Source organism: Macaca nemestrina, chromosome 7 (assembly GCF_043159975.1).
Source record: "Macaca nemestrina isolate mMacNem1 chromosome 7, mMacNem.hap1, whole genome shotgun sequence".
In the NCBI taxonomy this organism is placed as follows: Eukaryota; Metazoa; Chordata; class Mammalia; order Primates; family Cercopithecidae; genus Macaca; species Macaca nemestrina.
In genome coordinates this window covers 145,448,916-145,461,672 of record NC_092131.1, presented here as the reverse complement: position 1 = coordinate 145,461,672, position 12,757 = coordinate 145,448,916, and the positions used below count along the sequence as shown (strand labels likewise).

The 12,757-nt window shown below is 34.2% G+C and overlaps 1 protein-coding gene across 11 annotated transcripts in view; it reads right to left on the bottom strand.

Annotated features, from left to right (window-relative positions):
• Nucleotides 1-12,757, bottom strand: part of LOC105489777 (zinc finger protein 280D) — a 97,134-nt gene that overhangs the window by 59,328 nt on the left and 25,049 nt on the right. For 10 of the 11 annotated variants that reach the window (XM_011754866.3, XM_011754867.3, XM_071066800.1 and 7 more), the window contains 3 exons: nucleotides 9,921-9,986; nucleotides 9,681-9,820; nucleotides 2,372-2,489 (listed from right to left, as the gene is read on the bottom strand). In XM_011754866.3, the coding sequence (XP_011753168.2) occupies nucleotides 2,372-2,489; nucleotides 9,681-9,820; nucleotides 9,921-9,986 (324 nt within the window). Of the gene's footprint in view, nucleotides 1-444; nucleotides 2,343-2,371; nucleotides 2,490-9,680; nucleotides 9,821-9,920; nucleotides 9,987-12,757 lie in introns of those variants that run through there. The other variant, XM_071066801.1, reaches the window with a different exon arrangement.

Genomic DNA, 12,757 nt, shown 5'->3' with positions numbered 1-12,757 from the left:
TATTTAATGCATTCGCAAGAGAAATGAGGATATCCAGGCTATAATAAGGCTCAGAAAAGTCTTATTTTGAAAATAACACACAACTGTACTTTGTAAAAGAGATTCTAAAACTGTACATCATATTTTAGTCCTCCCAACTATACATTAAAAGTAGAAATGGTAAGGTAACTATATTTGAAATATTCCAGGTTTTTAAGTCAGACAAGATAAGTTCAAATCCACACCTTGTCACTCTCTAGTTACGTATTCTTAGCTTAATTTCTCTAAGCTTCAGTTTCCTTTTTTATAAAATAAGTTATAATACCCTATTTTACAGAGCTGCTTTAAGGACCAAATAAGATAATGTACTTAAAGCACTCAACAAAACATTTGGTACACAGAAAGCACTCAGTAATAAATTACAGCTATTATCATTACTAACAAAATATTTTATATTTAACTTACCTTAAAGGGGAAAAATATAATAGATTCACTTGTCAGCTTTTTAATAAGGGCAAACATTACAGCAAATTAAGAGTACTACACTACTTGGCTTCTCTGTTTCATCCTTTTCAGATAACATAAAAATGATTTTTTTCCATCTTCAAAATACTCGATTACTGATAGATATACTGTAGGTACATGGGAAAGATTCTGTATAATCACATTCACATTCTTGTGAGATGTTTAAGTTACCTGAAAAACCAACGAATGCTGGAATTCTGAATTAAGCATCTGATTATACAGCAGGCTAGACAGTAGAAACAGACTGCTTTAAGAATTTTTAAAACAAGAAATCTCAAGATTAAATAAAATCACTCTGTATTTGTTTTAAATTTTGATGCTTTAACTTATTTCTCTGTTGTGTTTGGCTTATGCTGCTCCCTACCCGCAACAGCTCTCTCTCTGCTGGTAAAAATCGTATTCTCATTCAAGATTTAGCTCAAATCCAGTCTTCTCCAAACCCCCATAATCTCCCTAGATGGTAGTCTGTTAATCATGTTACTGAACATGTGGCACATACCATTCATAATTATCATTCAGAATAACTGTGTTGTCAAGTCTTTTAAAGCTTATAATGTATTCTCACATTTCACTTGGATTTGGGCATTAAAAAATCCCTAAGTAGAGCAAGAATTAAAATTACATGTCCAAATGAATGGTTCCAGATGTGAAGAATGAATGCATTCTGCAAGAAAAATTAAAATCTCCCTTTTAACAATTTGTGAAAACCAAAGTGGTTAGGTAACTTAACAGAGACTACAAAAATCTTAAGAATAGAGGATCAAATCATCCTACTTACTGCTCAGGCTAAAGTCCCACTCGCTGAAGTAGAACACTTACAGGAAGAATAGGAGTCATTATTTCTCTTTATTCCCAAGAAGTTTCAAGAATTTAGACTTTTTCTATGAATAAAGTCTATATGCTTTATGAAACCAGACTTTAAGACAACTTTTTTACTCCCTGTTTCTTTTGGTTCTTAGCTATTTCACAAACCAGATTGTTACTAAATATGTAAGTGACACCCAGAGAGGTGAATATCAAATCAAGGATTATCAAAATGGAAAAGGAGTTTAAGTTTATAATACATTTAGTATTACCATTAAAAAGAAACTAGGAGAGGGTTTGGTAAATTCTCTGCACTGATTTGTTAGTAAATCTAAAAATTCCAAAAAATCATGTATACGTCTGTTTAGTCACATATTTGAATAGATACAAATCGCGAATATACAAAGAATAACTGCCTTGATTATAGGGAATTTTCAATTAGATAAAATTCTTTTATAGTACACTAATTTATTTTAGATTAATGAAGAACTTTGTTATAGTATACAATCAAATAACTTTCAATGTTCCTCAACAGGGAAAGTTCATTAATCCTTCAACGTACATTAATGAGTACTTACTATGTGCAAATCACTATTTGCTGTTGGCAGTTTATAATAGCACTTTATAATCATATTGAACTATCACTCTGAAATAATTAGAACAGAAAGACACTAATTAGGAAATCAACTATAACCATATATTTTTCACACTAGTGTCCACAGAAACTAATTAATACTTTTTTAAACGGAGTATTTAGGCTACCTGAGAAGTTCTCTAACTCACAGATTATTTTAGTGTATCTCAGCTATGGTTAGCTCCAAGTGAGAATGAGTTCAAAGTTGGTTACTTACTTAATAGGAAGAAATAAAATATTCTGTCATTAAATAGGATTTTACAGAAAATTACCCAAGAAAGGTATTCAAGAACTACTAGTGATGTTCCACCTTACAATATATGAAAAACTTCACACAAGGGTAGGGGCTTCAAAACAGAAAGTCAATCTCATATGTATATTTATCAAGTTTCTTTTTATAATCTTTATGAAAAAAATACTAAAACCAACCTGCCATAGAAAGTGTTGGTCCCCCTTGGTAATGTGATAATCCTGTATCCTGGGTCAAGTCAAATAGTAACTCTGATGACTTATTAGACACAATTCGTGATGAGTTTGTTATATAACCCTGTTAAATAGTTCAAAGGAAAAATAATACGTTTATTCAACAGTTATAATTATTTCAATATAATTATATATTATGTAATTTTACATAATTATGTAAGAATTTTATTTCATAGACATTTACAAAAGTAAACTTAATTGTATGCCCAATATGCTAAGGAAATCCTTTGATGACTCAATTATTAATAAGTTAAAAACACAAAGATAATTGCTACTTTGCCAAAATTATCATCTACTGAAACTGAAAGCAAGCTATTACTTAGAGCTGGTTTACTGCTGACTAGAAAACTAAAATGGGGGGCGTATTCTTAGTTCAACTTCTTCAAGGTAAAAGAAACATAAATCAACTTATATATCAATAAGATTGATACACTTTAGATGACTTCTAAAGATGCAGTATCCTCATTAAAGGGCAAATAATAGAACTTAGCAAAATCTTTGGGCATAAGCAAGGAGAAAACTAAAAACCATATTTACATGACCGAAGAAATTAAAAGCTTCTATGCCTCTAAAAACCTCACAACTGAGATATCAGGGCAAACAAACAGAATCAATCTGCAGTATTATGCATCAGTGTTAAGGATGGATATATCACATAATATGAATTTTGAAATCATCTTTATTGGAGAAATGTATAAGCTACACATCAGAAGGAGAAAAAATGGGCCCCACACCCTTTCCATCATCCCATAGAAAGCCATGCTAGGCCAGGAATCTTCCGTCTCATCAGGCAAATATGAAAGCAAACCGGTCAGTAGAGTGAACAAATAAGAATGCCAGGCAGACACGGTTTAGAACAGAAGTTGTTTATAGGAATAATTGGGGCCAGCTGTCCTGCCCCTGGAGGCCTTGGGACTCAAAGGAAGTTTTAGCCCTTCCATCAGGAGAAAGGGTGGTCCAAACTAAAAGGAAGATCTTAAGAAGAGAGGAGTGAAAAGTATGAGATGCATGATAATGTGGTCAAGTATAAAGCAGTATAAAGTTATAACATATATGAGCATACATATATAGTGTACATAATTATGAAAAATATGGTCAATATAATTTAGGGACATACACTCCAATATTATTATACATTAAATATAATGATACATACACACACACACACACACACACACACACACACACAAATTTACTCCAGTACTATTAATACATTTAAAAGATACTCATTGTGGACAGTAAGCTCTCAGAGTGACTTTTGGACCATTCTACATGTCATAATATATAACAAGCAAAAGTTTCAAGATTAACAATGATTAAAAATTAAAGCAAAAAGACTATCACTTTAGGAGAAATATGGGCAAAGGCCATAAACTGAGAGAATTCAGATATCAAATACTAATGAACACCACATACGAAATACCTTTTTTCCAAATTGCTAGCCAAAGAAATGCAAATAAAAACAATAGCAATATTTAACTAATGAATTGGCATGTTACCATAATATCTACTACAAAATAAATTAATTAGCCACTACTCTTAAAAGTGTCAAGGCTATGGAAGACAAAGAAAGAATGAATAACTAGAAAATATAAGGAGATTAAAAAGAAATAATTGCAAGGTGGAATCCTGAACAGGATACTGGGCAGGAAAAAAAACATTAATGGGAAAACTGATGAAATTCCAGGAAGGTCTATAGTTGGGTTAATGTTAATTACCCAGTTGTGATGTTAACATAAAGGGAAACTGGGTAAGAGGTATATGGGAACTGTTTGTACTATTTTTTCTCTAATATTAGTTTGAATTAAAAAGTAGTAACATTCATTATTGGCAAAGTAGAGCTTATATTTTAGCATAATTTTTCTGCATAAAAGCTTTCGCAGTAGCTATTGAAGGCTTTAAAATGTTCACTTCCTTTGTGTGTGTGTGAAACAGAGTTTCACTTTTGTTGCCCCGGCTGGAGTGCAATGGACTGATCTCCACTCGCTGCAACCTCTGCCTCCTGAGTTCAAGTGATTCTCCTGTCTCAGCCTCCTGAGTAGCTGGGACTACAGGCACATGCCACCACACCTGGCTAATTTTCGTATTTTTAGTAGAGACAGGGTTTCATCATATTGGTCAGGCTGGTCTTGAACTTCTGACCTCAGTGATCCACCTGCCTTGGCCTCCCAAAGTGCTGGGATTACAGGTGTGAGCCACTGTGCCCAGCCAGTTTACCCTCTTTTATCTAATTATTCCATTTTTAAGAATTTATGGTAATGAAATAAAAATGTTTAAGGGAAAATTAGTTATAACAGCAAAGCAATTATAACCTGTATGTCTAACAATGGAGAAATGATTAAACTGATAAACTATTGTGCAAAAATTAACTTTTTTGTGTGTGTGACGGAGTCTCACTCTGTCGCCAGGCTGGAGTGCAGTGGCATGATCTCGGCTCACTGCAACCTCCACCTCCTGGGTTCAAGCAATTCTCCTGCCTCAGTCTCCCGAGTAGCTGGGACTACAGGCACACACCACCATGCCCAGCTAATTTTTGTATTTTTAGTAGAGACAGGGTTTCACCATGTTGGCCAAGATGGTCTTCATCTCTTGACCTTGTGATCTGCCCACCTCAGCCTCCCAAAGTGCTGGGATTACAGGTGTGAGGCACCGCATCCGGCCAAATTAACATTTTTTTAGGAAATGTTCCAAGTAGAATGTTCAGTGAAAAAACAGAAATATGTATTTGCATATACTATAGGGTCCTGATATACTCTTTTCACTGTTCTAAACTCTGTCCCCAAATACATATTATTTCATAAGAGAAACATAAATGTTTTATTATAAATTAAGGAATATTTAAGTTTGAAGAATTTTGCTTTGTTACTAACTTTTCTATTGACACGGGTTTGTTAAGAAGTTATGGAAACAAGCTATTGATGTAACTCAAACTAATCCTAGAATTTGAGGCCTAATAGGCAGATGTAGGCATTTGGGCCTCAACATGTGGTATTTTTTTTAAAATCAATTATGCCCTACGATTTAACAGTAATAAAACATACACTTCAAAGTAAACATTTTCTCCAAATATTTGTGAAAAAATGGGAAAGTTACTTCTGAGTTTCAAGTTATTCACCTTTCAAACTGAAATAATCACAATTGTTTTAAATGTACTTGCTCTTCATGGTACATGTATCATATTAAGCAGCTATCACAACAATACTAATAAAGACCTAATATTATTCCCCATTTTATAAATAGGTAAACTAAGGTTAGGTGTGGTCTAATAAGGCTCCCAGTACAGCCCCACTTGTTGCTGATGGAGCTGGAAATAGAATCCAGGTCTGACTGATTACAAAGCCCAAGCACTTAAGCTATATCACATTGACTTTCTAGGTAATAATAATATATCCCATCCCTGCCAACCTGAAAGCGATGTTCAGATACGACATTCCATGAAAAAGTAAAAACACACACACAAAATATGACATAAAAAATTACTAATTATAATTTATTAAAATAACTTCCAAAATTCAGAGAAAAGTCCCTTAAACAGGATTCTCAATTCATTCCAGAATACTCCACTGTCATTCTTAACTTTAACTGCACAGTAGAATCACACTTAAAGAGTTTTTAAGAAGCTATCATTTCTGGGTTCCACCCAGACCAACTGGCAAAACCTCTCATTTTTAAAAAGAACCCACGTATAGGAACCATCAACTGAGGTGCTTTCATTTAAAAACTATGCCCAAAACATTCTGAGTCAGAAAAGAATCTAATTCCTAATTCCTTTACCAAATGTACAAACTCTTGCTTTTATTTTTTTTTCCCCTCCCTTGGTCAAATGTTGGAAAGATTTTTACCTAACAAACTATTAAACAATGTTTTCTTTTTCTATTTTTTTTCCCTCAAATGCCAAATAGCTTATAAGAAGCATGAAAGAAACCACTGAGTTAATTTGATTCCAACTAATAGCAAAGAATTTTTACATTCTGGGTAGCCTTCCAGCTACCTTCAGGAACACCTTTTTTTTCCTTTCCTTTTCTTTTTTTTTTTTTTTTTTTTTTTTGAGATGGAGTCTCACTCTGTCACCCAGGCTGGAGTGCAGTGGCATGATCTCAGCTCACTGCAACCTCTGCCTCCCAGGTTCAAGTGATTCTCCTGCGTCAGTCTCCCAAGTAGCTGGGATTACAGGCACCCACCACCACGCCCAGATAACTTCTGTATTTTTAGTAGAGACATAAGAGTTTTGCCCTGTTGTCCAGGCTGGTCTTGAACACCTGACCTCAGGTGATCCGCCCATCTTGGCCTCCCAAAGTGCTGGGACTACAGGCATGAGCCACTGCGCCCAGCCACCTATTACATTTTTTAAAACATTAGAAATAGCCTGTGGAACCTTGGATGATTCAAGACAGAGACTCAGCAGTCTCCCTTGTTCTTATTATTTAAAGAATATACATTTTTAGGAAAATTCACTACTAGTTTTCTGAGACAGTGGTGCCCTAACTCTTTGGCTTCAGAACCATTTTATGCACTTTAAAATTGTTGAACCCAAAAAGATTTTGTTTACATTGGTTATGTCTATCAGTATTTTCCATATTAGAAATTAAAACAGAGAATATTTTATAACATTTATTTATTCATTTTAAAATAACAAACTCATTACAGATTAACATAAATAACATTTTAATGAAAATTGACTTGCAAACACAAAAAAAAGCTAGTGAAAAGTGGCATTGTTTCACATCTTTGCAAAGCTCTTAACTATCTAGCTTAATCAAAAATTGTTTTAGCCTCTTATCTGCTTCTGCCTTCAATCTACTAGGACATGTTGTTTTGGTTGAAGAATATTATTAAAATCTGCCTCATAGGAATATGTAACTGGAAAAGGGAGTGTTTTAACAGGGTTTTAATTAACTGTGGATATACTATTTTGATACTATACCAAAACTGAACAGTTGGTACTTTCTTAAAGGTTTGTTGCAGTGTGAAATCTGAAACCGTATCCCTGTTCCATTAAAATCATTGATCTATCTTAGCTTTTAAATGGATGTTTTACCCATACATACTTTTGTAATATATATACTAGTTATGTGGAAAATACTGGTTTCACTGAATTATACAGGTCTTCCAAATGGTGACATAGTTCATTACACAATATTTTTTAAATCATTATTTATGAACGCCACCACTTATCAGAAAACTCTTGGTATTCAAAAGCTGCCAAGATCACGGTGGCAAATGAGTTTTCCAAAATTCTAATTTTTGCTTGAAAGTTCAAATTTTACCATTGGCAAGAAATATTACTATCAATTGTTTTTGTTGAAGTGAGAGGTTTGAGGAAATGTTTGCCAAACAATCAAGATTGAGTAAGTGTGTGGCAGACAGACTCTAAATTGGCCTCCATGTAAATGTCATTACCCATAAACCCCAGGTCCTGGTATTCATGTTCTGTATAATTCCCTCCCTTTGAGTGTGTGCAGGACCTCTGACTTGCTTTTAACCAATAGAATACAACAAAGGTGACAGGATATATATGATTTTTGTGTACATGATTATGTTACCTAAGACCGTAAGGGCATCTTGCTAAGGACTCACTCTCACCTGCTAGCTTTGAGGAAGCAAGCAGTCTTATTGGGAAAACCTACCTGCCAAGGAGCCAGCCAAAAGCCAACAAGATACTGAGATTCTCATTCCAACAACCCTTAAGGAACTGAATGCTACCAACAACCATGTGAACTTGGAAGCAAATACTTCCCCAATAGAATTTCAGATGAAACTGCAACTTCAGGGACCATATCTTGAATGCAGCCTTGTGAGATCCTTAAGCAGAAAACCCACCTAAGCCATGGCTTGATTCCTGACCCACAGAAACTGTGAGACCATGAGATAAAGAGTATATGTTGTTTTAAGCTGTGTAAGTTTGTGGTAATATTGATACACAGAAATAAATATCTAATACACCATGGTATGTCAGTCATTCTTTCATGTAAAAATGGTGCTCTATTAACAACAACAACAAAATCAGGTAGTTTACCTCACAATTCAATCACACAAGTGCTTTTCCTCAAGACAACCATCATACTTCAGACACAGAGGTACTTTATGCATACTACCCATGTCATCACACAGAATATTTTTAAAAACACATATTCAAGTGTAGAGAGTTAACAAAACTAATAACATTTTAATACTTCATCAGGGAAATTGGGTATAACTGAGTAATACTCAGTTGAGTAATATAGTTTACTGTGAGTGCATGGCAGGTGACTAATACAGAAACTGTAAGTACACTTTGGTGGCACTACCTTGATTCACACTAAGGTACCAGCAGCTTACCCACCATTACTTCAGCATCACCAGTGCAAATAACAACACAGTGGAAAAGGAAAACAGTCTGTGATTATAATGACAACACTGTTGACTCTCAAATCTCTGAAAGGGTCTTGGGGAACCCCAGAGGATTGCAAAATACAGTCTAAGAACTGTTCGACTAAGGCAATTCTTTCATGACTAAAAAAGTGTACATTTATATACAACATATATGTATGTATGTGTGCATATACATATAAACTATGGGTTAGGCTGGATTGAAATCCCAGATCCATCAACTGCCAACTTTGGGATTTTGAATAAATCTTTCAACCTCTATAAGCCTCAGTTTCCTCAACTAAAAAATAAGGATAATTATAGTGTCTACTTCACGGGGATGTTTAAGAACTAAATGAAATGAATTTACCTATGGCATTCAGCACAAAGCCTTATACATACTAACAGCTCAATGAATGTTAACTATTACCATTTTCTATTACTTTTTGTAACAAAAAAAGTGGGAGTATTTCGTAATAGGAAAAAAACATTTTTTTTTTTAACTAACCGAACTATAAAGGAATGTTTTCAGAATAAAAAGCTATGATGGTCTCTTGACTGTTTTCCCAATTAAGAATACCTGGCCCAGTTTGCAATCTTAAATATTTGTCATTATGCAATATTTATTACTGATTATAACTTTATTCACATTTTGATAGTATAGTTTTCATTACTGTACCTATTTAGGCATACTGCCTGTTATTAACAGATTGGGTAGTTAGCTCCTTCAGTTATTACTTGGGGTACTGCTAGAGTTACCAAAAATATGGGACATTTTCTGATGCTAACTATGCTTCTACTGGATGACTACTTATGACAGTCCAGAATTTTAACTGGGTATTGTTGATATTGATAAATAACATCCAATGGATCCCTGAGCTGGCTGTATAGTTTTAGAAACACTTACAGGTTTAGAAAAAGGCTGAACAATAACAGAACTATCTGAAGATCTAGACTCAGGATGAAAATTTATTGGTGAGGCAGGCACTGGATTTGATGTTGGATTCGTGTAGTGTTGACTTGTAGGCTTGAATGCAGCAGTAATACCTGTATTTTAAAGTAACACAATATATTGAAATTATTTGTACATAATCAATTTTGTCAAAATACTTCACTTTAAAAATAAAATAGTACAATAATACTGTACCTCGACTGAGTGCACCATTCTTTAGTCCCCTTGAATATGAGCTGGGGTTAACTCTGTTCAAAATATCTATAAAAGATTATATTTATTTATTTTAAAATTCATTGTTTGAATGAAATACATATTAAGATAATAGGAATCATCAATTGAAAACATTTAAACAGATTTATGGAAAGAGTATATAACTAATCACTGATTTAAGAATATAGTTCATTTTAAATACATACATCTTTATCTACTAAAGAAACAAAAGAAACAAGATAACTAGGCTTTGTTTTATAGACTAAGAACAATCTTTCTCATTGTAACTCAAAATCCAAAAGCCAGAAGTAAGGGAATGACAAATCTGACTACATGTGACTCAAAACATTGTGCTTGCGAAGAAACATCACATAGTTAATAAAAATTTTCCAAAAATATATTTATATACAACCTGTAATTTAAATGTATATCTTTCTTTGCATGATGACAGGGCTGTACATACAGTGAAGTTCCTATGATTCAAAATCAAATCCTTGCCCAACCTCTACACTGCATTCACTCCTCTAAAAGCCTTGAAGTTTCATTACGGAAAATCTCATTGGATTATCTACTATTAGTTTTGAGTTAAAAAAGAAAAACTATCAGAGATTGCAGACTAAAGTGAACCAACAGTTTATCATAGCATTTTATTAGTTAAGAAGTTTCAAAACTACCACTACACCAGAAGTCAATCTGAGCCTGCCATGACTTTGAGGATCAATTTAAAGTTCCTCATTCTTGCATGCATGTAAACTCTGTAACTTCTAGCTTATCAAATTGTGGTTTGGAAGCATGAGGATTTGCCTAAAATTGCTGGTTAGAAAAAGGTAAAAAGCACCAAAAAAAAAAAAAAAAAAAAAAAAAAAAAGAACCCACCAAATCTCATAAAAATTTCTTGTATCTTCCTCACAGTAGAAAGGAACCAGATCCCATTAAGTAATTCTATAAAATAATGGTTCAAACAGAAATATGGTTGTTTTCTGATAAGGTCAATGCAGTGCTCTGTAATTAAACACTACAGAAATCTTATTACAGAAAGTTCTACTCAAAGAACTTGAAACTGTTTTCACTCAGAAATTCAGGATTAAATATTTACTCAGACCATGAAAGAACTATTGCTGTCGTACTTTTTACTGGGTGTAGTCTACGGATCACAAGTTTTTGACCTCCTTTCTTGCAGTTTTATACAAACATTTAACTCATGTTCCATACGTTAACATATTTTATGGCTTACACATAAAATAACAATAAAACCATTTAAATTATTCACCTTAACACTGTAGAAAAGAAATTCTATTGGGGTCAATCCCCTTCTTGATGGAATTATTTTAAAACTAATGTACAACGTTCTACTTGAATACCATGAAGAGTCATCTACAATCAGTATAAATTCAACTTGAATCTTAACTGTCATGTTTTCGGTAAGAGTTTGAATAATTTTGCAATATAACATTTCAATATAAAACAATAATCAAGAGAATATTATGTTCCACTATTACCAACAATGCCATCATGCGTAATACATTTTATAATCCAAGTGGCACTCCGCTTAGCATTCCATGAGAGATGACCAACGTGCCACAGAAAATGGTACTGAAAATCCGATTGGTGTAATTACTGTCTCTCTAATAAAACTGAATAAAGGTGCCAATCCGAGTTTAGAGGTAAGCGAAGCAAGAACTAGGCTTTCAGAAAATTTTAGTCTCTTAATCACACTTTGAAGCACTACCATGGTAAGTAAACACACACACACTAGTAAACTGGGTACATAACATTCTTTGGTAAATTCTCCTGGCTTCAAACAAGTAAATGAAATGCAAAAGGATCTATTTTCTCTTTCTCCCTGAAATTTGTACATTATTTCTCTGCACTGTCATACATTTTTGAGTGGACATTTTAACAAATGTCACAGTATCTGCACATTAATATTATAACAATGTCAAGACCAATTCTCTAATTCAAAGCTAATAAGCCACAAAGGTACCAAGTTGTTCTGCCCAAAAGCCTTAAGGATTTAAATGTACTAAACGCTACATCATCCAAGTAGAGTGGCTGTAGACAGCGCCGTTATCTTTCATGAATATAAAAAGGAGTTACTGGAAGATGGATACGGTCAGAAGCTGCAGCTTCTATTGGTACACAGGCCAGAGACTGTGCAATCATTCATCACCTATACATTTTGTGGCCATGTATAGATGACACTACAGTGAGGACTGGATGTGAGAAGTCCCATTTGAGACCAACAAAAACTCACTTAGTATATTCTGAAATTTTAAGCAAAGCATTCCAAATATTTTATTTTCTTTTCTCCTGGGTTTGAAAAAAATAAAAAAGAATAAACAGATAAATACGTTACTTAAGGCCAGGTGCAGTGACTCACACCTACAATCTTAGCACTCTGGAAGGATGAGGCAGGTGGACCATTTGAGCTCAGGAGTTCGAGAGCAGCCTGGGCAGCATGGTGAGATCCTGTCTCTACAAAAAATACAAAAATTCGGCAGGCATGGTAACACACGCCTGTAGTCCCAGCTACTCGGGAAGCTGAAGTGGGAGGATCGCTTGAGCCAAGGAGGTTGAGGCTACAGTGAGCCGTGATTGCACCACTGCACTCCAGTCTCGCAATAGAGTTAGACCCTGTCTCAAATAAATAAATAAATAAATAAATTAACTCCATTAAAAATTACGATTTCTAATCTCAGAAGACCTCCAGGGTCACCAGCTAATCTCAGTCCATTTCTCTTTTCTGACATCTGATATTTAACCTCTTACCTCCTTCCTCAAGTCCCTAAACACATCGCCATCCTGATTCTCAAGCTCTT